Source organism: Bos mutus, chromosome 8 (assembly GCF_027580195.1).
Source record: "Bos mutus isolate GX-2022 chromosome 8, NWIPB_WYAK_1.1, whole genome shotgun sequence".
NCBI classification, from domain to species: domain Eukaryota; kingdom Metazoa; phylum Chordata; class Mammalia; order Artiodactyla; family Bovidae; genus Bos; species Bos mutus.
The window spans coordinates 50,459,654-50,484,617 of NC_091624.1; the positions used below are offsets into that span (position 1 = coordinate 50,459,654).

General features: G+C 42.3%; 2 protein-coding genes across 2 annotated transcripts in view; both read right to left on the minus strand.

The window, feature by feature from the left end:
- The window catches only part of DCAF10 (DDB1 and CUL4 associated factor 10), a 52,940-nt gene extending 49,213 nt beyond the window's left edge, over window positions 1–3,727 (minus strand). The window contains 2 exon segments of the mRNA XM_070375616.1: window positions 3,102–3,485; window positions 3,487–3,727. Coding sequence (XP_070231717.1) covers window positions 3,102–3,485; window positions 3,487–3,650 — 548 coding nt within the window. The 5' untranslated portion in view covers window positions 3,651–3,727.
- Window positions 3,728–4,505: 778 nt separating this feature from the next.
- Window positions 4,506–24,505, minus strand: LOC102267723 (uncharacterized). Its single transcript, XM_014481520.2, has 5 exons — window positions 24,381–24,505; window positions 13,290–13,472; window positions 10,552–10,651; window positions 8,675–8,805; window positions 4,506–6,427 (listed from the first exon to the last, which is right to left on the minus strand). Exons 1-5 carry the CDS (start codon window positions 24,417–24,419, stop codon window positions 6,134–6,136), a joined length of 747 nt encoding a protein of 248 aa, XP_014337006.1. The 5' UTR covers window positions 24,420–24,505; the 3' UTR covers window positions 4,506–6,133.
- Between the last annotated feature and the right edge of the window lie 459 nt (window positions 24,506–24,964).

Sequence of the window (24,964 nt, forward strand, 5' to 3'; positions counted from 1 at the left end):
TGTGTCAGGTTTCTTAAATCATTTGATACCTTTCTTCAATTCTGGAAAGTTCTCAGCTATTGCTGCTTCAAGTTTGTTTTATCCTATTATTGCATTTTCGTTAGGAACTAACCAGATACACAGTACACATTTTTTTCTTTGTGCTTTGTGTCACCAATCCTCCTTCATATTTTCAGTCTCTTTGCCTCTCTTGTCTGCAATCTGGATAAGTTCTTCACTTCTATTTTCCACTATACTAATTCTCTCTACATCAGTGCCTAATGTATTCTTATGGAGGATAGCGTAAGAAAGTCCATATTATTGCAAATATCAAATTTCCTTTTTCAAAATGCCATTTTAGGAGGTGACACACTTATCTTGACAATGCTGCTATTGCTTAAAACATTTTACAGTTCTTTACAAATTACCTTCTGGTCCACGTAGCCTTCATTTTTCTTTCTTAGTGCCAAATTGTTTCTAGTCTGGTCTCTATCAAATACTTAATTTTAATTCTTACCTTCTGTATCACCTCTTCTTTTTGTACTGAGAAGTCCTTGTCAGTGGTTACAGTATCCAGTAAGCTGATTTAACTTATATGTAACTGAAGGATATGTGAAATCATCTCATTTAACAAGATATGTCAATTTATATAAAACCATTTTAAGTCCTATAAAAATTGGGGCATATTAGATGTAGTCAGAAGACTAAAAAATTAAAACACTGAACTATTTTCACCTATTACCTTGACAGAAATGAAAAAGAATGGCAATGTGCAATACTGGCAAGGGTACAGGAAGACAAGCACTTTCATTGGGACTGATAAGAATAAGGATTGGTACAGTCTTCACAAAGGACAATTTAATAATAGGAATCCAAAATCTTCATAACCTTTTACTCATTCTAAGGACTTACCATAAGGACATAAATTTAAAATACCAGTTTAGAGGTTTTATTTTAACCAATGAAAAATTTTAAACAGTGCTGTAGAAGTATATTCATTAACATAGATAATTTATAATGTATGAAAAAAAGCAGGCTACAAAACAGTAGGTTCTATTTTTATGTTAAACATACAAAGGGAGTTCCATGTAGTGCAATGGTTAGGACTCGGCACTCTCACTGCCATGGCCCATGTTCAATCCCTGGTCAGGGAACTAAGACCCACAAGCTGCACATGGTGCAGTGAAGAAGAAAAATTTTTTTTAACAAATAAAAAAGATATATACAAAGAAAAAGATTCCTTAGATATCCATTTACTCTCTGGGATCATAATGGATATTCAGCTTCTTTTAGTTTCATTTACTGTCTAGGTTTTCTACAGTAAGTAATTAGTAATTGTATAGTTGCATGTTATTGCATGAAATATCAGAGTACCTAAATAAAAGTACCACCCTTTACAAAAATGTTACTATAGGAAAACATAGCCCATATTCAAACAAGAACTATCAGTAATATACTCCTCATTCTTACAGTACTGGTAATGAGAATTCCTTCTTCATAACTCATTCTATCCCTCTCACCCTCTACCTAAAATTCCACCTTCAAAGAGTAGAAACAACTATTTCTGAAGGCCTGAGAAAACAGGTAGGAGGCTGGAAGGAAAGGAGCTGAGATATGCTGAAGAGAGGAACTGAAGGGTTATGAAGAACAAACTGCTGATATTTTGGGAGAAACTTTAGGAATAGCACTTGGTTGGAGGAAGGAGTGAGGAGAGGAGGTTCCACAGATAAACTTCAGCAGAATAGTTTCTCCTCTCACCAATCTTCCCTGTATTCAGGTGCACAGTCACTGTTTCAAGTCAACTACTATATTAAGAAAAAGCATTTGCAAGTGAAATGAAATAGGGTGTACCTGCTCCGTGACCCCAGATTCTAATACTTTGCTCCTTCGTTAGCATATTTTATGTCTTTCTTCAGCACAATTTTTCCTTTGTTAAGCTATCGTCTTTCAGTTTCTCTAACATGATATGTTAGAGAACCATAGGTCGTTTGACATACCAGTTCCTTCATCTGAAATATTTCTATCCCCTCCTCAATACTGTCTTGACTAATTTATCTCCTACTCATCTTTCCATCTTGGTTAAGTGTCACTTTCTCAGGGAAACCTTGAACACCCTAGTCCACAACAGGTTCTTTCCAGCCTTTATCTCAACTTGTAAATATACATTATGAAATTATCTAGTATGCTTATTAATGTCTAGTTGAACCAATAGGCCCCAAGACTAAGGAACGGGATGCCATTTGTTGTTTTGCTCACGACTGCCACCTCTGCCTCTGGAGCATAACAAGTGCTCAACAAATACATGCTGAATGAGGGACTGAGTGAATGAACAACTAAGCAAATGACTAGGAATCCAGAGGCCCTGATTTGGTAAGAGTTGTATTATTTATGTCCCCTCATGGTGGAACCCTGTGTAAAGTTTTTCCTTTGACTGCTGTTGAACTTGTTCCTGTACTCAAATAACAAAGTTTAAAAAATAGATATCACTTTGAAAATTCTCCATAGCTCAAAGTAAACCGAGACCAAACATGGTATTTTAATTAGCCAAGAAAAAGGCTAGATACCGTTAACAGAACATCTAATCTAGCCTGGAAACTTCACAGATGCCCACATCACAAGATATCTCTCTGCAGGATCTTAGTATCTTACTGGAGAAAAGGAACGAAGGAATCCATACTTGTACCCTCAGCGCAGGTCGGGCACAGGGAACAGGGATTCTGCAGGCTCCATACCCTTGACAAAGCTTAGGTGGGAAAAACATGCCGAGGGTGCCAGGGGGAAATGGGAATTTATTCAAAGTGAACTTATTGAGCATCTACGGTGTACCAGAAAACCTTAACTCTGGACTGGCTCTGACAAACCCGCCGGGATTGCTTTAGTCACTTCGGAGAGCTCTGGTCCAGAAGAGGAGCAAACCAGCCCCGGGTTCGCCTACCTCCAAGTGCCGGACGGGGCCTCCAACAGCGACAGAGCGCTTCACAGAGTCAGGGGCACGAAAGCCGGCCGCCCCACAGGGACTCCCAAACCCCAGGCCTGGCCGGGCGAGCAGGCCCCGGGCAGCCGCCCACCGGCAGCCTCGCCAGGAGGAGGCGGGTCCCCGCCCTCCGAGGGGCCGCGCTTACCCGTCGGGCGAGTACTCGAGGTTGAAGACTGCCCCGTGGGTGCGGGTGCTGAGGTACACCGAATCCGCGGGATGGATGGAACCATAGAGGTTAGTCATGGTGCGGAAATTGTCCCGCGCCGGGTCCACGAACAGCCCGCGGCCCAGGGTGCGCTCTCTCAGCCACCCGAAGAGCCGTGCGCCAGGGCCGCCCAGGCGGGCTTTGAGGCAGGGTTGGCCACGGCTCCCGGCCCTGCAGTCAGGCCCGGGTGGCCGGCGTGGCGGGGAAGGCGGTGAAGGATCTCCTTGAGCGGAAGCGGCTGAGGACTCTGGAGCTCCGGGGAGCCCGAACTCCCGCGCGCGCCCGCCGGGGGGCTCCGAGGGGGCGCAAGGACTGCGAGGGCTCCCCGGGCGACGGGGGAGGGGCTGCGTCAGCCCTGGGCTGTAGTGGCGAGGGCGGGGAAGGGAGCGGCCCGGCAGCAGCCGCCTCTCTCCTATAGGATGCCGGCTCCTCAGCCCCAGCTCCAGCCGCCCTGTTCCCTCCGGGGCAACGGAGCCCGAGGGGAAACATGGCCAACGCCCCCGCCCCCGGCTCCAGGCCGCAGCACAGCCGGCCAACACCTCAGTACTCCCGCTCCAGCCGCCACTTCCGGCGTGCCGCCGCATAACCTCGCCGGCTGGGAAACCCGCGCCGCCTCTCGGTATCATCCGCCGGGGACCAAGAAAGCGGAGACACCATTCGACTGGGGGTGCCACAGTCGAGAGGGTTGGAGGTCTAGAGCTACTGTGTGTGTGCGACAGTGAGGATGCCCAGGGCCTAGGCTGCATGGGGTAGCGCTAGCACCCGGGAACTGCGTGCCTTATTGTCAGTATGTGGTTATCAATGACCAGACTGTGTCTTTGGGGATGACAGGGTCTGACTGGTCAGTCCAAGAGGCTGAGTATGATTGGGTACTGTTTACATAATCATCTCTACTTTACACTGAGACCAACGAAGGTAAGAAATGACCATATTATGTGCTGCTCACACAGTAAGCAGCATGGTGTACTGCCTACTCGGCCTGGGAATCTAGGGACTCAGGTTTAACTTCTGCACTGAAAAGCCCTGGATGGCACAGCGCCTGGGGCTTACTGCTGCCCTGGAGCTCTGCCCAGTTACCAGCAACTTTACCTACTAGGTCAAGCCTTTACCAAAGCCTTCCTCTCTGCAAGGAGCATATACCCAGCCAGGAGTCACTGAGAGGAGCCGAAATCTTAATTCAACCTTACAAGCGACAGAGCCCAGGGTCAATCCTGCTTACATCTGCCAAGCAGGGCATAGAGGGCATAACAGATGCTGTTAGTGCTGCTGAAGCTAAATACATAGAATTCATTTGCAGAAAAAGCTTAACTGGAACTGGGGTGTTTCTTGAGGAGAGAAGGAAAGTCTTCAAGGAAGGGAACCTTGAGGTATAAGAAGAGGTAGGTGTAAGAAATGACAACCCTTCCGGGCCTTGGAGCTTCCCTGGTGGCTCAGCTGGTAAAGAATCTGCCTGCAATGCAGGAGACCTGGGTTCGATCCCTGGGTTGGGAAGATTCCCCTGGAGAAGGAAAAGGCTACCCACTCCAGTATTGTGACCTGGAGAATTCCATGGATTGTATAGTCCATGGGGTCACCAAGAGTCAGACACGACTGAGAGACTTTCACTTTCCAGGCCTTGAGCAAGAACTGAGTTACAGAAAGCTGTGATTTGGTGATGGTTTAGGATAGTCTGAAAGATGCCAGGAGGAAAGGAATGATATTTAGACAGGGCTGAACATTCAGCAGGTCCTCCCACCAGCAAAGTTAGTAGTTACTCAATAAGCTGACTGAAACATGGGCAAGAAGCAAGTGTCTGGTGTTCAGAGAAGATCAAGGGAGGCATTCTTCTGGAGATATTCCTTGTGTAAGGGTTAGAGGTCTGTTTTATGATTAACAAATAATGTCCCTTAGTGACCCACAACTTCTGACTGCAACAAGTATTTATTAAAGGTCCTCTGCTTGATTCCAAGTTATGGCCAATGGCTAAAATTTCTTTGGTCTACAAAACTTTGACCATGATATTCACCAACATTATTAACTTGCTCAGTAAGTAAAATAAAACTCAACTTTCTTTCCTTTGTCTGCCTCCTTCCCTCAAAACTCAATGTTAAAAGGTTACATATTACAAAGTATTTAAGATATAATTCCAACAGAGCTCTGCAACAAGAGTTGTGCTGTCTCAAGATAATCAGGTTTCACAGTTCAGGCAATTCAAAATTAACTCACTATTGCTCCCAAACTGATTAAGAACTGTTCACTGGCAACTTAGAGAATCTAAAGAAATCCAATGGAAACAAAAACATTTTGTAGGTTTGCATGTACGTGTAAAAGTTAGATAGCGAAAATGATTTCTGAAAAGTTAAGATACCCACAAATCTAAAGTAGTGGTTGTGGTAACCATTTAGCAATACTAGGTTTGGGGTTTTTTTCTTACACTTCTACTTAAAATGTTTCACCATTATTTTAAAACCTCTGTCAAAAAAATAAAAATCACTAGAGGTTACCAGAGAAGGCATTAAAGACAGAACAACTCTATGCATGCTTCTATTTACCTGCCTTTCAGAGCCCTTAAATACCACTGTGTTAACAAGAAATCTATTTCAAACTGCAGTCTATAGACTAATTTCTATGCAATGCTATTTTTTAAAAAACTAAAAAATGTTCAACTTCAACTGCTGAAATTCACAGATATCAATTCAATAGAAATGCCTGAAGCATCTTCTGAAATCCTTTGCCCCAATACTCTTTTCTAATCCCGATGTGCCTTTCCAATCACAACAAAAGTAAAAAAAAAAAAAAAAAAGCAAGCAAAAGCACATGTGATATCCATCACATGTCCTTTTAGCATCAATCTCATTAAGGAGGCAGAGAACAAATTTGTTTACTTTCTTCCCTATCCGTTGACTAAACATTTTTTTAAAAATTATTTCCCAACTGGTGTCTTATAATGAAATGTGCTAGAAATGTAAACACTGGCCTTTCTGTTCAGGCTTTTATATTTCAGGAGCAGCAGGTTCACTCCTGATGTCTTTGACATCATTGGTTCTGCCCATCAAATAGAATTCTTTGTTGGGAACAAGATTGACAAAATGAGCAAGGCGGTTGGACATGGCATAAAAAGCTGAAATTGCAGCTATATCCCAGGCATCTTCCTGGTTGAAGCCATGCACCTCGAGCTTTTTGAAATGGTCATCTGTTATGTCATCAGCTTGGGAAATAGCAAGTGCAAATTCCAGCATTGCCTTTTCCCGGGCAGGGAGGTCAGACTTTCTCCAGTTGATACAGACCTGTAAGAAAACACACAGAGGCAGAATCTCTGTCCATCACAACATAGCCAATAAAACACATGGCCTAACAAAAGAAGCATTAATGAAAAAACCTAAGTCAAAGTAAAGAGGTGAAGTGAGGCCAAAATAAACTTTACAGACAGGAAGTATCTTGGTCAAGTTCAATATAATGCAAACCTGGAACTCTAGCTCTGCCAGGAAATCTTTGCTCACTCCAACTGCAAGTACTTTTTTCTCCTCTAAACACCCATAGCATCAAAAACCTCGGAACCAAGATTCAGAGACTCCTAATACATAAGGGCCTGCAAATATCAACCTTTTTGTATGAGAAAAGTGAAGCTCAGATAATTATCCCTTTATCCCCATTTAAGTATCAGCTATTAATTTGCAAAATTAATAGCTGATACTTAAGCAATGACTATGTGCTAAGAATGTGCTCAATGCTTCATATTCATTATCTCATTTAATTCTTATAAAAATCCTAGGAAGTAATGTTTTTTATTAGTCACTCCCAATTTTACTGGCAAAGAAACTGAAGCTCAAAGAGTTCACACACTTTCCCAAGGTCACACAGCTAGAGTGGCAGAGCTGGGATATGAATCCAAGTATATTTGATTCCAGTGACTATACTGATAATCATTACCCTTACTAAAGCAAAATACTGGAAACCATTAATGACCTGGGGTTTCCCTGGTGGCTCAGACAGTAAAGAATCTGCCTGCAATGCAGGAGACCTGAGTTTCAATCCCTGGGTCAGGAGAAGAGAATGGCAGCCCACTCCAGTTTTCTTGCCTGGAAAATTCCATGAACAGAGGAGTCTGGTGAGCTACAGCCCATGGGATCACAAAGAGTCGGACACACTAACACACACAAACTACCTAAAAATCGGAAGAACAGTTGAGCAAATGGTGTGATAGTACATCCTATGATCATTAGGGAGACTATGTTTGAGACTGGTCCTGGATGAGCACAGTTCTGGTGAATAAGCAGGCGGCTCTGAGAAGGGCAAAGGTGATGATATACCTGTCTTGTTTAGCTTTTGGCTGGCAACAGAGGCCCTTGGAACAATTTTCAAGGTCTCCACTCAGGTGGGGTCAGGAAGGAAGGTTGGAGGATTAGAAAAGACTGATGACTCTCCCTCAGGAATAAATGCATAGAACAGAAACATCTGTTTCTGAAGAAACATCTGGCTCAGAAGATCAGGAATTTCACTGTAGGGATGAGCAGGGTTTTGTAAGCTTGGTGACAAACCCATGTTTACTGTGTCTTTATCCTCGGTTCATTTCTCTGGGAAGAATTAGCACGACCTCTGACATTCAAACAGCCTGACTCTGGATGAAACAAGAGTAAGCTGCTGGCTGGGGTTGAGACCCATTTTACAACCAGTCTTGGTGGGAAAGAGCAAGTAGGGGCAGTTCCAGAATGGGAGACTGACAAGCCCAAGCTTGGGGCCAGCTGTACGAAGTAAAAGAAATCTTAAATCACCAGTCCAGGTTCAATGCATGAGACAGGGTGCTCAGGGCCAGTGTACCAGGATGATCCTGAAGGATGGGATGGGGAGGGAGATGGGAGGGGGGGTTCAGGATGGGGAACACATGTACACCCATGGCTGATTCATGTCAATGTATGGCAAAAACCACTACAATACTGTAAAGTAATTAGCCTCCAATTAAAATAAATTAATTAAAAAAAAAACTGTTTAGAGCCCATTAGGAATAACTAGTGGATAGACTAAACTCACAAGGGCTTCCCTGGTGGCTCAGACAGTAAATAATCTGCCTGTAATGCAGGAGATGCAGGTTCAATCCCTGGTCGCGAAGATCCCCTGGAGGAGGGCATGGCATCCCATTCCAGTAGTCTTGCCTGGAGAATTCCGTGGACTGAGGAGCGTGCTGGGCTACAGTCCACAGAGTCACAAAAAGTCAGACACGACTGAAGCAACTGGACATGCACGCATAGACTAAATTCATACTGGAAAATGCATACTATACAATGTAGCAGAGAGAGTGTAAACTTTGAAAGTGGACTCTGCCATTCTAGTTGTGCACCCCACATTAATTCCAGGTCTGAACCTCAAAGGTAAAAGGGTTATAATAAGGTTCAACTTAGGGAGTTGTGTGCATTTAAGAGAATGTCAGGTCTGGCACAAGGCTAGAGCTTAGCTATCCCTTCGTCCCAAACATCACGTGCACACAGAAGCAGGTGGGCACAGGAATGGGAAACTGTCATGGGGAGGTGGGCACTCACCTGGTCAGAGAGCACTGGGTTCTTCGAAAAGACCCTGTACAGGGCACTGTGGACAACCACGCTATATGAGCACCTGTTGGCCAGGCTGGTCACCAAAATGATGAGCTCCTTGTCAGCTCTGCTGAGCTGGCCTGGGGAGGGAGAAGAGAGAAGAGCTGCCGTAAGCCTGGAGAGCAGCTCAGAGGAACCTAAACAGGCTCAGCCATATTTTAGCAAGTTGCCCACCTATCTGCTCACTTATTCATTCCCAGTCCTGTGCTATGAGCTAACCTTTTTTATTTTCTTCACAATACTTAACACTTTCTGAAGTCAACTTGTTCTTTTAAGTTGTTCACTGTTTTCTCCTCTCTGGAATATACTTGAAAATCTATGCATTTTTCTGATTCGTTCACCACTGTATACCTAGAGGAATGCCTAACAGATAATAGTTGCTCAGAAAATACGTGAATGAATTACTAGTTCAAGAAGTATTTTCTTAAAAAAAAAAAAAAAGTATTTTCTGAGGCCCATCAGGTACTAGACACTTTTTGAAAAGGAGGTTAAAAAAAAAAAAAAAGACATTTTCCAACCTCAGGGGCCATGCTACCTCTAGGTAGAGAAAGGCAGAGAAGGGGAGAGTCCACTTTGGTACCTGGTACCATCTGGGAACTTTAGATAATCTTCACAACAGCTCTGTAGAGGAGGTATTAATACCATTTTACTAGTTAGAAAACCAAAGCACTGCGACATTTAAGTACTCTGTTGAAGCTCACATCATGATTTATGGCAGAATCAGATCTGAACACAGGACCTATCTCTTCCCTCTAGGATGGAGAGGCTGAGGCAGTTGTGGAAGATACAGCAGACAGCACTCTGCATGCCACTGGAAAAGGACAAATGAGGGAGGCTGTGGGAGGTCAGAGGAGAAAGAGTCCCTCATAAGTGAAGGCAGGTGAGATGGACTTTGATGGAAAGTTCAGATTCACAAAGCATGGATAGGAGACAAGGCAGCCCAGAGGCAGAGTAAAGTGTGATCCAAGTTAAAAAGGAGAGATATCATGAGACTGGAGTGCTTTGGAGAGTAAAGCATAATTCACAGTTCACTTTGACTTGAATGGACAGAACATGAAGAGAGGCTGAAGGAAATGAGGCTGGGAGGCAGGCTGGTGTCAAGCCATAGAGAGTCATGGTGACAGGCTGCCTCCCATCTCTGCTGCTCACTCTTCCTTTAATAATAAAATCCCTTAGTTTTATCTGGGCACATGGCCAGAGAGCCTCCCTTGCAGCTAGATGTGAGGCAAGTCTAGCCAATGGGAGGTAAATGGAACTGATGGGTGTGGCTTCCATGTCATGACCATAAAGGAAGGGATATGTGTCTACACATACCCTTCTTTCTTTTTCTGCAGGTAGTAGTGGTAAATCCACATAAGCATGTAAGCAAGGGCAATTCCAGATAGCAAACAACACTACACTGCCCCTCAGAAGCTCATGTGAGACTACAGGAGAGACAGAGAGAAAAATACCTTGTTTAAATCAATGTGTCTTTGGTCTGAGCAACAGCAGCCTAACCTGAATCCTAAGCAAGAAATCCATGATTACTGGTCTAAAGTCCTTGAACTTTATCCAGGGTGTTGTAGGGAGCCAGAGAGGGCCTTTGAGCACAAAGAAAGTCGAGCCAGAGTTATTATCTAACTTATTTCCGTTCTATACCTATAACCATCAAGTAACATTCAGACCTCAGTGTCAGAATCCAGACAATGTCTCTGCCAGCTCCAGTCCTTCTGAGCTTCTCCCTAGCTCCAGAGTAATCTGGGACTATGTGGGAATGAACTCTAGCAAGCAGGCACCTGGATCTTATCTAAAAATGACTTAGCACTTCCCCCGTGCCCCCCACTTACCTGTTTTCTTGTTACAGATCACATTGTAATAAGCAAAGAAGGCTCTGAATTCCAATGGCCGGTGAGACAACACTTTAAATACATTTGGTAAAAATCCTGTCTGCAGGGAAGGAGAGAAACAGGGAAATGTAAAATGACAACTAAGAACAGGATTGGCAAATAGTAACTGGTAGTTCCCATACTGTCTGCTGAATGCCAGATGCAGTCTTAAGAAGGCCACAGCCTTGTGTCAAAGCACAACCCACACGTCCTTTCACGTTTTAGGGGATTATAAGGGTTACTTCTAAAGGCATATGTAATTTCTTTTTAGTAAGGCATTTTATAAAATTTAGAGAGTTGTATGTAAACTAAATGATATTTCTTAGAATTTAGGCTATACTTATTACCTCCCTTTTCACAGAGGGGCTGATGGTGCTCATTTATTTCTAAGAATTAAATCAGTAACAAGCCTTGATATTAGTAAAGTTCTGTAAAGTTCTTTCATACATCCAATCTCATTTTTTCTTCTCTACAACTCTCTAAGGTAGGTAAGGCAAGGATCATTATCCCAGTTTACAGATAAGGAAACTAAGGCCCAGAGAGGTTGACTGACTTGCACAAGCCAAACCAAATCTAAGAGGCATGTTTGCGATTTTGACATTGGGTTTTCTTTTCCTTTTTAAAAAAAGATATTTATTTACTTATTTATTTGGTTGCTCTGGGTCTTTGTGGCACATGGAATCTCTGATCTTGGCTGTGGCTCAATGGCTTAGTTGCAGCACACAGGATCTTTAGTTGTGGCACGTGAACTCTTAGTTGTAGCATGTGGGATCTAGTTCCCTGACCAGGGATGGAACCCAGGCCCTGTGCGTTGGGAGTACAGTCTTAGCCACTGGACCACCAGGGAAGTCCCTCAGTATGTTTTCCAATGGGATGCTATGGCAGAAAACTATTGACTGCTTCCCAGTAGCCATTTCTTTCCTCTTCCCTTGACAGTGGATACTGGACATTGTTCAGATATCAGATTGCCATGGGCTCCAGGGAAGGTTAAACCCTTCCCCAACCTCACTGGGTGAATCCTGATTGATCTAAACCAATTATAGTGATTCTATTCTACTTGTCAGTGATTGGCCTAGGAATGGGCATGTGACACCATTATGCCAAATGAGAAATGAAGGGAAATCAGCTGGGAGACTTCTCTCCCCAAAAGGAATATGAGAAAAGGGTGTGACCTCCACATCCATTCTAGGAGCTATGCAAGGACGTAATGTTTGCTGCTGTTATACCCAGGAACCAGGAGGTCACAAGTCTGAGCACACAGTTCTCATATCAAGGAAGTCAGAGCTAAAAAAGGCAAAGAACTTGATCCTTGATATCACTGAGCAACTGGATTAACAATCCAGAAATCACCCTGTGTCTGGACCTACTGTTAATACAAGACACTGAATTGTCCTTGCTGTTATATCAACTGAATTGGATTTTCTGTTATCTATAGCTGAAAGCACTCTAACTGATAATAGAAGCTAAAGTTCATTACTGATCTAGAAGACATGGTAAAAGAACCATTTATGTCTGCTGAGGCAGGAGCTAGGGAAGAGGTGATGATGTGAGGAGGTACAGACAGGTACTGAGAGAGAGGCTGGGGGCTCCAAACCTTTCCCACCAGAGCAGCTGGGTTTCTATATACTTATAAATGGATTTACATACAAGATTCTGTCTGGAAAAAAAATCCACAAAGTTTCAGCACCAAGTTTCAAAAACAAAGTTTAGAGTAAATGTCTGCATTCAGACAAGGGTTTTATAATTTGACAATATAAACCATCAACTTTAAAGAGTACCCTTGGACTTCCCTGGTGGTCCAGTGGTTAAGAATCTGTCTGCCAATGCAGGGGACACAGGTTCGATCCCTGGTCATAAAAGATCCCACAGGCCTCAGGGCAACTAAGCCTGTGTACAACTACTGAAGCCTGCACACCTAGAGCCCCTGTTCCACAACAAGAGAAGCCACTGCAATGAGAAGGCTGCATACTTAGCTCCTGCTCACCCCAACTAGAGAAAGTCCACATGCAGCAACACAAAACCCAGCACAGCCAAAAACAAATAAATAACAAATTTTAAATAATAAAAAGTATCCTCAAGAAATAATTCTGGGATGTTCAAAAAGATATCTGTATAAACATGTTACAAGTCACAAATATCCAAGATTGGGAGATTGCTGAAATAAATTAAAACATCCCTATTATACAGTGCTATATCATGCAGCCATTAAACATGATGTTTTAACCCAGTAAAGTGTTCATGTTAACATGATCTCATTAAAAGAGTTACATGTATATTTATTTTAAAAAAATAGGGAAGAAGTGCTACAAGTGACTGACTTTGGTGGAATTTTTATTTTTGAAATTTTTGCTTATTTTTCTAATTTTTCAATACATAATTGCAGGAAGATCAAGGTACCTCTCACATTTACTGAAGTATCTGGCACGTATCTCATGGTTCTATCTCCACACCATATTATGGCGCTAAAGGGAGCTACAGGTCACAGTGGGCAGAGAACTGAGTGACAGAGTTCCAGAACTTAAAATGGTGTGCCTAAGACAAGAGGAAAAAGTGCATGTTCTTCTGACTGGGAACCCCAAAGGAAGGGCTCATGCACAGTGGGAACTTGGGCAGACCGCGGCAACCAGTTCCAGGGATTACACTCCAGCAAACAAAGGTCTGCACTGGCTGTGGCTCTCTGCATGAGGCAAATGTCTCACCTTCTTTTCTATCTCCTCCATGAGCTCTAAAATGTCAAAAGGCAGGTCCTTTTTGTAGGGAATGGGGTAACGGCTGATGGGTTTGCACTTCTCTTCCTGCTGCTGAGATTCATAAAGGCGCAAGTTCAGGGTCACCAGAGGCAACTTCTTCCAAAATTTATTGGTCACAAGGCGAAGAAGAGACTGAAAGGAAACAAAGACAAGATTGGAATGGGCTACTAAAGGAATGGCTTGGATAGCTTGTTTGTATATCTGGACTTAAAGAAAAAATGGTACCTCCGGGGTCAATTCCCATTAACTACAACCAATTCTTGAGCAATCATGAAATGGATTCTGAGCTCAACAAGAAATAATGCTGTAATCCATTGATAATGTCTGACATGAGAAGAGGATATTGAGGGCATGATAGTCCAAATAACATATCTACAATGCTTGCCTTAAAGCCCAGCTCAGATACCACCTAATAACAATAAAACCTCCTGGGGTTCTTCAACACCATGAAGACTTTCTGAAGCCTTTTAAGACTACCAAATGATGGCCAGGATTTATATATATCATCTGCTGCCAACAGCAATGACAATAACTGTCATATAATGAGCACCTAGTATGTGTCAGGTTTTCTGCATACACTCCCCCAAACTCCCAGCAATCCTGTACTTTACAGATATGAAATCTAAGGATCAGATGGATTACGTCACACAGAGATAAAATTCAGGTCTATCTGACTCCAAAGTCTTCATTATTCTCACTTTACAATCCTGTCTCTTAAAAAAGAATCTAACTAAAAAATATAGAAAACTAAAAACTTTACATTTATTCTAAATGAAAACTGAGAAAAAGCAACATAAACCTAAAAGGGCAACCTCTTTATTTTTTTTACATTAAAAAAATTATAGTTGATTTACAATGTTGGGATAATTACAGCTGAACAGCAAAGTGATTCAGTAATACACACATACATGTATACATACATATATATATATGTACACACTTTTTAATACTTTTCCATTATGGTATATGATAACATACTGAATATAGTTCCCTGTACTATACAGTAGGACCTTGTTGTTTATCCTTTCTATATATAAAAGTTTGCATCTACTAACTGCAGCTTCCCACTGCATCCCTCCCTCAACCCCCTTCCCCATGGCACCCACCAGTCTGTTCTCATGTCCATGATTCTGTTTCTAGATGGGTTCATTTGTGTCATATTTTAGATTCCCATATAAGTGATATCATACGGTATTTGTCTTCTCTTTCTGACTTTCTTCACTTAGAATGATAATCTCTAGTTGCTGCCAATGGCATTATTCTTTATAACAACTGAGTAGTATTCCATTGTATATATGTACCACATCTTCTTTATCCATTCACCTCTCAATGGACATTCCCACATCTTGGCTACTGTGAAGAGTGCTACTATAAACATAAGGATGCATGTATTTTTTTGAATTACACTTTTATCTGGATATCCCAGATAATCCCAGGAGTGGGATTGCTCAAACATATGGTAATTCTATATTTAGTTTTCTAAGGATCTCCATGCTATTTTCCACAGTGACTGCCCCAACTTACATTCCCACCAACAGTGTAGGAGGGTTCCCTTTTCTCCTCATCCTCTCTGCATTTGCTATTTGTAGACTTTTTAATGATGGCCAATCTGACTGGTGTGAGATGGTACCTCACTAGAGTTTTGATTTGCATTTCTCTAATAATTAGAGATTTTGAGCATCTTCTCATATGCCTATTGACCATCTGTATGTCTTCTTTGGAGAAATGTCTATTTAGCTCTTCTGTTAATGGGTAGCCTCTTCATGCATTTTACCATACAAGGTTCTAAAATGGGTGCAAGAAAACAAGATTATGCTTTCCTAGAAAACTCAGTCTGGTCAGTAATCCAACTGTGAAAGATAGTATAATATAGGGCTGTCTGAAGCCTAACTGCCTGGGTCCAAATCTTGACTCTGCTACTTATGTGCTATGTAACCAGAGGCACACTACTTCTCTGTCCCTCCATTTCTTCATCTATAAAGTATGAATTATAATAATACCAACTCATAGAGCTGTTATGAGGATTTAATGAGTTAATACACACAAAGCTCTTAAAACAGAGCCTTGCACTTAGTAAATATTGTGTATTAAAGTGTTACAGGTTTAAAATAAAGGTGTGATTAAAGTATATTGGGTACATTATGGATCTATCAATTGACATTTGCCTATATATTCAGTATGAGACCCACAGAAAAGATCTGGACAGCTCCCTTCACAGAACCCACCTGCCAATACAGGAGACTTAAGGTCTGATCCCTAGGTCAGGAAGATTCCCTGGAAAAGAAAATGGCAACCCACTCCAGTATTCTTGCCTGGAGAATCCCATAGACAGAGGAGCCTGGCACGCTACAGTCCATGGTGTTGCACAGAGTCAGACACAACGGAAGCAACTTAGCAACTTCACATCCTCTGGGGACCCCTGATGGGTTCTATCTACTGTATGTAGCAGCCTACCTGCCTGCCTTTCACATCTGACACCTCACCTATGTGCCAGCATATACATCCTACTAAAGGGGAAGGCCTAGGCTGTGAAACTCTGTAGCTTTTCTACCTTAGTTTTCCCTACCCATTAGCTAGGGTGGAGCAAGTATCTGAGTATCCAGGCCACAGACTGGCCACTGCTCCATGAGGCTACTAGGACAAAAAGCTCTGCCCACATAGATTCATACTCTTTGGGATCTGAACTGGGAAATCAGGAGTGAGCTAGCTGGCAATGAGAGCCGGAGCTGAAAAGTCATGAGGTAAAGCCAGGCCACTGAGGTCATGCTGGTCAGTTATGCACCAAAGGAGCAAGAGAAAAATCAGGAGTAAACGGCAGCTATGAGAGGGAGAAAAGACTCAGGATAGAGGGTCAGGAAGAACACTGGTGGTAGGAGGAGATGCAGACAGACAAAAAGAGGTAGGACTGAGAGCAACTGAGACTTGTTCATGACACAGTTCCCAGGGTCTGGCTGCAGAGGTCCTCTGAGGTACCCAATGACCTCTCAGTTTCAGTTCACACGTAACACGATGCCTACTTTTACAATACTTGAGACAGGACTTACGCATTGCCAAGAAAAATCAGAATGACAAGAAAGAGAAAGCAAACATGTCTTCTCAATCGATGAACCTTCTCTAACCCAAAGAAAACAAGGGAATCAGAAGTAAAGAGCTCCTATCACATAAGCTTATTTCAAAAATAAACAAAAAGTAAACACTCATAAAATGCTTAATACATGCCTAATATTCTGGCTGCTTTATCTATATATTATTTCAAGATATGTCGGCACTGTTCTTGTTCTCATTTTAGAAATGAGAAAACATTTCTCATTCTCTGTGCCATCTCAAAATAGGCACAGGAAGGATAAGTCACAAGAGCCTACAAGTCACAGAGCAGGATTCAACCCCAGGCAGCCTACCTCCCATGTCCACGCTTATAATCTTTGTGCTGTGTTGTATATACAAGCTCATTGCCAAGGACAACTACTACTTTTTTTTTTTAGTCCCTAAATCCAAACTAATCTATAAATGTCAGGTCTTGTCCTCCTATTCCCTTGAATGAATGAATGTGAATGTGCAGTCACTCAGTAGTGTTCGACTCTTTGTGACCCCATGGACTGTAAGGGACCTATTCCCTTAAACACTTTCAAAATTTTCATTCTGAACCTTGGATAACCAGAATACTATTTTAAAAGAACAACTTCCATTAGTACTTCACCAGGCTTATTGGCAGGAGCTTTACAGGTATTGTCCTCTGAACTTTAAATGTCACCACTGTATATTCCTCCACTGGGGCACACCAGACCTCAGCTACCATGAATGAGTTCAGGATCAGCACTGTCACAACTTTTTCAAGAGAAGCTGGAAGTTGAAGTTCAAAATAAGACCTGCTGTCTGCTTGATGATGCAGCAAGAAATAGGACACAGGACTATGCACCTAGCATACCTAGCACAGCAAGGAAGCACCTCCTGTGATTGCGGGTAAAATCAGAAAACACAGCCACCTCCATCTTCCAGTTTCTCAGGGCACTAAGCCCCAGATGCTGGACTTTTCACCTGGAACAGTCACCTCTGAACTGTGCACACTTCTCTGTGGAAGTGGGGAGGGGGCAGCTATGTCCTTGATTCTGTGATTCTATGTCCTTGACTCTTTGCCCTGCTTGTTTGCCAGCTTGATACTACACTGAAATAAAAACAACGTAAAGGTGATATTATTCTTTCCAATCTTTGAACTCATACTGGGTGTTCTGGATTGGCTCATCAGAAATTTTCAAGTAAAATTGCCTGATTATTAACTGTTGACTCAATTGTTTTTCCCATGAGTACAGATGTGGCAGGACTGGTGGCCACTGGGGTTCTATTTTGGCTACATGGAAGTTCACTATAGTAGTCTGCCAACTTTTATGTTTGGAATCTTCCATAATAAAACAAATTTAAAACGATAATTAATTATTTTTTAAAAACCTGTAGGACAAACACATATTTTTAAAAAGTCTGTAAAATGTTAGCTTACATTTTCTAATGTAAAAAGCCAACTGATGAAACCATCTGAGGTATGTACACAGGCACAGTACTTGACATTAGATGAGTGTAAAATGACAGCTGTTATTGGTGAACTATAGGTTAAAACTTTAATTCTGTAAAAATATCAGATACTTCATGATTCTAAAATATAGAGACTGGGTTCCATTTTGTTGTTGCTGGTCAGTCGCTAAGTTGTTTCTTGACTTTTTGTGACCCCATGGACTGCAGCACGCCAGGCTCCCCGTCCTTCGCTATCTCCCGGATTTTGCTCAAATTCACATCCATTGAGTTGACGATGCTAACCATTTCATCCTCTGCCACAGCCTTATTCTTCTGCCTTCAACCTTTCCCAGCATCAGGATTCCACTACCAGTGTAGTTCAGTTCAGTTCACTCAGTCGTGTCTGACTCTTTGCAACCCCATGGACAGCAGCATGCCAGGCCTCCCTGTCCATCACCAACTCCCAGAGCCTACTCAAACTCATGTCCATTGCATCAGTGATGCCATCCAGCCATCTCATCCTCTGTTGTCCCCTTCTCCTCCTGCCTTCAATCTTTCCCAGCATCAGGGTCTTTTCCAGTGAGTTGGTTCTTTACATCAGGTGGCCAAAGTATTGGAGTTTCAGCTTCAGCATCAGTCCTTACAATGAATATTCAGGACTGATATCCTTTAGGATGGACTGATTTGATCTCTCTGCAGTCCAAATACTCTCAAGAGTCTTTTCCAAAACACAGTTCAAAACCATCAATTCTTCAGCACTCAGCTTTCTTTACAGTCCAACTCTCACATCCATACATGACTACTGGAAAAACCATAGCTTTGACTAGACAGACCTTTGCTGGTAAAGTAATGTCTCTGCTTTTTAATATGCTATCTAGGTTGGTCATAGCTTTTCTTCCAAGGAGCAAGCATCTTTTCATTTCATGGCTGCAGTCACCATCTGCAGTGATTTTGGAGCCCCCCAAAATTAAGTCTCTCACTGTTTCCATTGTTTCCCCATCTATTTGCCATGAAGTGATGGGACCAGATGCCATGATCTTAGTTTTCTGAATGTTGAGTTTTAAGCCAACTTTTTCACTCTCCTCTTTCACTTTCATCAAGAGGTTCTTTAGTTCTTCTTTGCTTTCTGCCATAAGGGTGGTGTCCTCTGCATATCTGAGGTTATTGATATTTCTCCCGGCAATCTTGATTCCAGCTTGTGCTTCATCCACCCTGGCATTTCACATGATGTACTCTGCATGTAAGTTAAATAAGCAGGGTGACAATATACAGCCTTGACATACTCCTTTCCTGATTTTGAACCAGTACAGCACAATCCAAAAAGAAAAAATCGGTACACTGGATATCATCAAAATTTAAAACATGCTTCAAAAGACACCATTACAAAGATGAAAAGACAATCCACAGACCAGTAAAAAATATTTGCAAATTATATACTTGATAAGGGATCTGTACCCAAAATATATTTTTAAATATTTTATAATTCAATAAGAAAGCAAATAACACATTTTAATAGTGGGTAAAAGATGTGAATAGACATTTCACCAGATTAGTCATACAAATGGTCATTTAGTACATGAAAAGGTGCTCAACATTATTACTTATTTGGAAAATTAAAAATAAAACCACAATGAATTAGTACTTCATACCCACTTTAATAAAAAAGACAATAACAAGTGTTAGTGAGGATGTGGAGAAACTAGGACCTTTATATACTGGTGGGAGAAATGTAAAATGCTACAGCATCATTAGAAAAGTTTGGCAGTTTCTTAAAAAGTTAAATATAAGTTTATCACAAGCCCAGCAATTCCTATCGTAAGTACTCTATCCTAGAGAAATGAACTTATACATCCACAAAGACTTGTATGCAAATGCTAACAGTATTATTCATTAGAGTCAAAAAGTGAAAACAACCCCAATGGCCTTCAACTTGTAAACAGATAAACAAAATGTAGTGTATCCATGAAATACTGGGTTGGCAAAGAAGTTTATTTGGATTTTTCCATAAGATATGACAGAAAAACCTGAACAATCTTTTTGACAAACCCAGTAGAATACTATTCAGAAATAAAAAGCAATGAACTACTAATACATTCTACAAACACAGATGAACCTAAATAACATCATGCTAAGTGAAAAAAACCCAGACACAAAGAAACTACATGCTGTATGATTCCATCTATGTAAAGTGTCCAGAAAAGGCTAGAGAGACAGAAAGTGGGTTAGTGGCTGTGTGGAACTGGGGTAGGACAGATGTTGATCACAAATGGACATGAGGGATCTTTTTAGGGTGACTGAGGAGAAGGCAATGGCACCCCACTCCAGTACTCTTGCCTGGAAAATCCCATGGATGGAGGAGCCTGGTAGGCTGTAGTCCATGGGGTGACTGAGGGTTGGACACAACTAAGCGACTTCACTTTCACTTTTCACTTTCATGCATTGGAGAAGGAAATGGCAACCCACTCCAGTGTTCTTGCCTGGAGAATCCCAGGGACGGGGGAGCCTGGTAGGCTGCTGTCTATGGGGTCACACAGAATCGGACACGACTGAAGTGACTTAGCAGCATCAGAGGTGATCTAAACCTGGATTTTGGTGATGGTTGCACTACTAATACATTTACTAAAACTAACTTAATTGTATATTTGAAGTGCATGAAATTTATAGTCTGTATAGCAGTTTTAAAATCCTGCATGTATGGGGGGTATAAAATATCATGTTTAGTTTTAGAGTGAGATTTGGAAAAGGTTTTGCCAGAATGGAAGAAGAGCAAACTTCTGTACCCTGCCATAGTTTTGTTTTTGCCATAGTTGTTTTAAGACTCCGATAACGAAGTAATGCCTAGAGTCTGACCTAAGTGTACAGAAGAAGGGGTGGTTGCCTCTTGGGATAGGGACTAGAGGAACTTTTCTCATCTTCCCATACTGAAACTCTTTAACTCCCCTTCCCCCTACCCCTGGCAACCACCACTGTTTTTTTCCTTTGAAAACCATGTAGACTTTTAAAACTCATCACCTACATTATTTAAAGGGAAATTAGAAGTGAGACACACATTTTCAAGGGTGGGAACCATGTTTTTCCTCAAATATATTGTTTTTAGCCTAGAGCAAAAGTAAACTAAGTAGTTCCTGCAGGCATATGTGACATAAAATATTAATTAAGCTAGAGAATTATCTGACAAGAGTAAGGCAATGGGGCTCTTTCTGGTATAAAACTCCTTCACAGGTATAGAAACTCCTTCATGTGACGACTTTAATATACCAGTTTCTGCATCCCAGGGGTGTGCATAAATTTGGTAGTTTCAGTAGAGACAGATGCAGCATCTTTCTTTTGCCTGTAGATACCCAGTTGTTCCAACACTACTTGGGACAATAGTACTGGAAGATTTTTCTTCCCCCAATGAATCGTCTTGGCACCCTTGTCAAAAACCAATTGACCACAATTGTGAGGGTTTACTTCTGTATTCTCAATTGTATTCTGCTGATCTACATCTATGCTTATGCCTCTGGCTATCTTAATTACTGTAAGCTTTGTAGTAAATCTTGAAAACAGAAGTATAAATCCTCCAAATTCATTCTTTTTCAGTTTTTTGGGGGGAGGCTTTGGTGCTTCTCTAGGTCCCTTGCATTTCTATCTAAGTTTGAGGATCCATTTATCAAATTTTGCAATGAAGACAGAGATTTTGACAGGGACTGCTTTAAATCTGTTTATCACTAATTCATCTGATCCATGAACATGAGGGTACCTTTCCATTTATTTAGATCTTTAATTTCTTTCAACAGTGTTTTGTAGTTCCCAAGGTTTTAAGGTTATTTCTTTCATTAAATTTATTCCCAAATGTTTAATTCTCTTTCCTATTGTAAAACAGATTCCTTAGAATTTTATATATACCAGATCATAGCACCTGCAAGTTTTACTTCTTTCTTTCCAATCTAGATACCTTTAATTTTTCTTGCCAAACTGCCCAGGATAGAATCTTGAATACAATGTTGAATAGAAGTGAAGAGAGCAGACTTCCTGGTCTTGCTCTTGACCCTTGTTCTTGAAAGAAAGCTTTCATTCTTTCACCATTAATTATGATGTTAGCTGTGGGTTTTTCCATAAATGTTCTTTATTAGGTTTAAATGGTTCCTTTCTAATTCCAGTTTATTGTTTTTTTATCATAACAGGATGCTGGACTTTTCCATATGCTTTTCATCCATGTACTGAGATGATAATGTGGATTTTATTTTATTGATATGGTGTATTATATTGATTGATTTCAGATGTTAAAAGAGCAGGTATTCCTGGGATAAATACCATTTAGTCATGGTATGTAACCTTTTTTGTAGGTTACTGTATTCAGTTTGCTAGTATTTTTGTGTTTATATTGATAAGGAATACTGATCTATGATTTTCTTTTCTTGTGATACCTTTCACTTTGATATTAGGGTAATATTGGCTTCATAAAATGAATTAGGCTATGTTTCCTCCTCTTCTATTTTTGGGGTAGAGTTTGTATTAATGGCTATTAATTCTTTAAATATTTGGCAGAACTCATCAGTGAAGCCATCTGGGCCCAGGCAGACTCTATCTTACTGCTATTACTGATGATAAAACCTCTCATGAGACTCCAGGCCAGTTATCAATGTATTGCCACTCAGCTCTAAAATCACCCTTCACTGCCTGCTCTGAGAAAATGGATCTGGGCCTTTAAAACATTTTTCCTTTGCTATCTATCATGAAGACAACCTTTGTAGGCAGAATACCCTGCAGAAGCACTGCAGAAGGAATGAGATTTGGTTGGTAGTTCCACTGTGCTCTCTGGCATATTCCTGCAATACCACAGCTTCTGCAGCATCAGCTCCTGTTTGGTTTGGTGGGTGCAATCACCCAGCAGTCAGCAGTTTCCCCTAGCATGCAATTAGGCAGTTTTATAACAGATGCTTCCAAGAAACACCTCCCCAGGAGTAGCTTTCCCTCGCATCCTAGAAATGCCAGCAAGTTCTGAAGGGTTGATTTCCAGCAAGTTCCACTGGCACAGATTTATTTCTTTATTGGCTGTGGTGGGTCTTCATTGCTGCATGTGAGCTTTCTCTAGTCGTGGAGAGTTCAGGCTTCTGATTGTGGTGGCTTCTCTTGTGGAGCATGGGCTCCACATGGCATGTGGGCTTTGTAGTTGCAGCTCATGGGGCTCTAGAGCACTGGCTCAGCAGTTGTGGTGCATGGGCTTAGTTGCTCCGCAGCATGTGGGACATTCCAGGACCAGGGATTTAACTAGGTGTCCCTTGCATTGCAAGGTGGATTCTTAATCACTGAATCACCAGGGAAGTCTGGCACAGATTTCTAATGACTTCCTGCCATTTAACAAGCCATAACAATGTCCTATACAACAAGGTCTCAATCAGGCCAGGCCAGTGAAGAGAGTTTGCTTAGGTGAGCTAAGTACTAGGAGTAATGGCTGTTCCTTATACCTGCTATTCTTAAACCCTTTAAAGCTCTCTTTAGTTTTCACAAGCCATGATCATTTGTGATTAAAAATGTTTATACCAAACAGATTCTCACTTGTGTAGTGATAATTGTGAGCATTTCATTTAAATTCTTCACTTGAATAAAAATATTAACACTTCCATGGATTCTTTTCCTATTAATTTTTGTATATAAATTAGCATGCAGTTCATTCATCATTTTTAGAAACCTGTTAACTAAACTAATTTAAAGATTCATTCAAATTCTACTTCTTTATGGACATTTATTCTGACTCCCACCTTCCTCCGACATAGAGGTAATCATTTCATCTTTTGTACTCTCGGGGCTGACACACAAATCAGGTTGTTATAGTCAGTTACACTTGGTATTTCCGTGTGGTGACAGTCATCTCCCCCAGGGCAGGGACCAGATTCAGCTGGTTTCCGGGCTCACTGCCCAGCTCAATTCCTGGTCCAGAGCACAAGCTCAACTAGTCTTGACTGAAAGTGCCAAAAACGCCCAACTTCACCAGTCAACAAAGAAAAGCAACCATGAGATAGCACTTTTCCAGCTTCTCAAGTAGCAAAGATTTCTAAACAGGAAGTTCTGGGAAAGAGTTCAGAAGGCCACGGTCTGGACCAACTTTTCCGAAGGGCAATGTGGTTATTTTCTCGAAGGAAACGCTAAGGAATGCGGGGGTATGTCCCAAAGGCAATCGAGGGCGGTACCACTCCTGCTGCACAGGCTCCAGGCCCGCAAGTCCGGCAAACAAGTAGCCGGCCTAATTCACCCTGGTAAATAAGCCCGGAAGACCCCAAGGGCGCGCCATCGACCGCACGGGCCCCCGCCTCCTCTTCATTCCCCAATGGCAGCGGCCACTTTCATACCCAAAAAAGGCTGCATGCGCCATTCTAAAAGCGAACTTCTCAACGAGCCCCCACACCACCCGCGCCCCCTTAGTCCGGGTGCGCAGCTCTGAGCCGGGCTCCGCACACTTGGCTGCGGTCTCGGTTTCCACCCTCTCAGGCGGGTGGACCTCAGCACCCCTGGGCCTGCCAGCCGCGCCGGCCACGGCCACGTGCGCTTACTCACCGCCGGCTGCACGACGCCGAGACGGCAGAGAACCGACATGGCGGCACGCGGCGCACGGACCAGGAAGCGTCTAGCGTGCTCCGCCCTCTGGGCGTGTCGCGCAGGGCACCGCCCTCCAGGGGCCTTCGACCCGCCCTCCAAACCTGAGCTTCCGGTCTCAGGTGACTGTTCTTTTCCACACCTATGCTTGCCACTGTGGACTTGGCAATGTACCAGACCAACACCCACGTGCGGACACACCTGCCCGAACTGCCCTTGGTAGACCTCCTCAGCCAGATTTGGGCCACGTTTCTGACAGAGGCTCCTCTATTGACGTGAAGGTGCGTGAGAGACAATCCAAGGATCATTTCCTGACCTCTCTGTCTGGCCCTCTCTCTCTCTGTCAATGACCTGAGGTCATTGAGTACCGTACAGCATGGCCTTAGGCCAGCTGCGATAGAGGTAGTCTTGGTCACTGAATACCTGCTCCATGCAGGCCCTCTGGAACTGGGTTGGAGTGGGGAGGAGAGAAAAACTTATTTACGCCATCCCTTCTGCAAAGGTAGCCAAACAAGAACAGCTCTTGAAATAATCTGTCGCAAAAC

Coding starts and splice junctions, on each gene's coding strand:
- LOC102267723 (XM_014481520.2), bottom strand. CDS start 24,419: ATGTCGGTTCTCTGCCGTCTCGGCGTCGTGCAGCCGGCG. Junction 8,806..10,551: donor GATCTGTAACAAGAAAACAG/GTAAGTGGGGGG, acceptor CTCCCTCCCCAG/GCCAGCTCAGCAGAGCTGAC. Junction 6,428..8,674: donor ACCCAGTGCTCTCTGACCAG/GTGAGTGCCCAC, acceptor GTTTTCTTACAG/GTCTGTATCAACTGGAGAAA.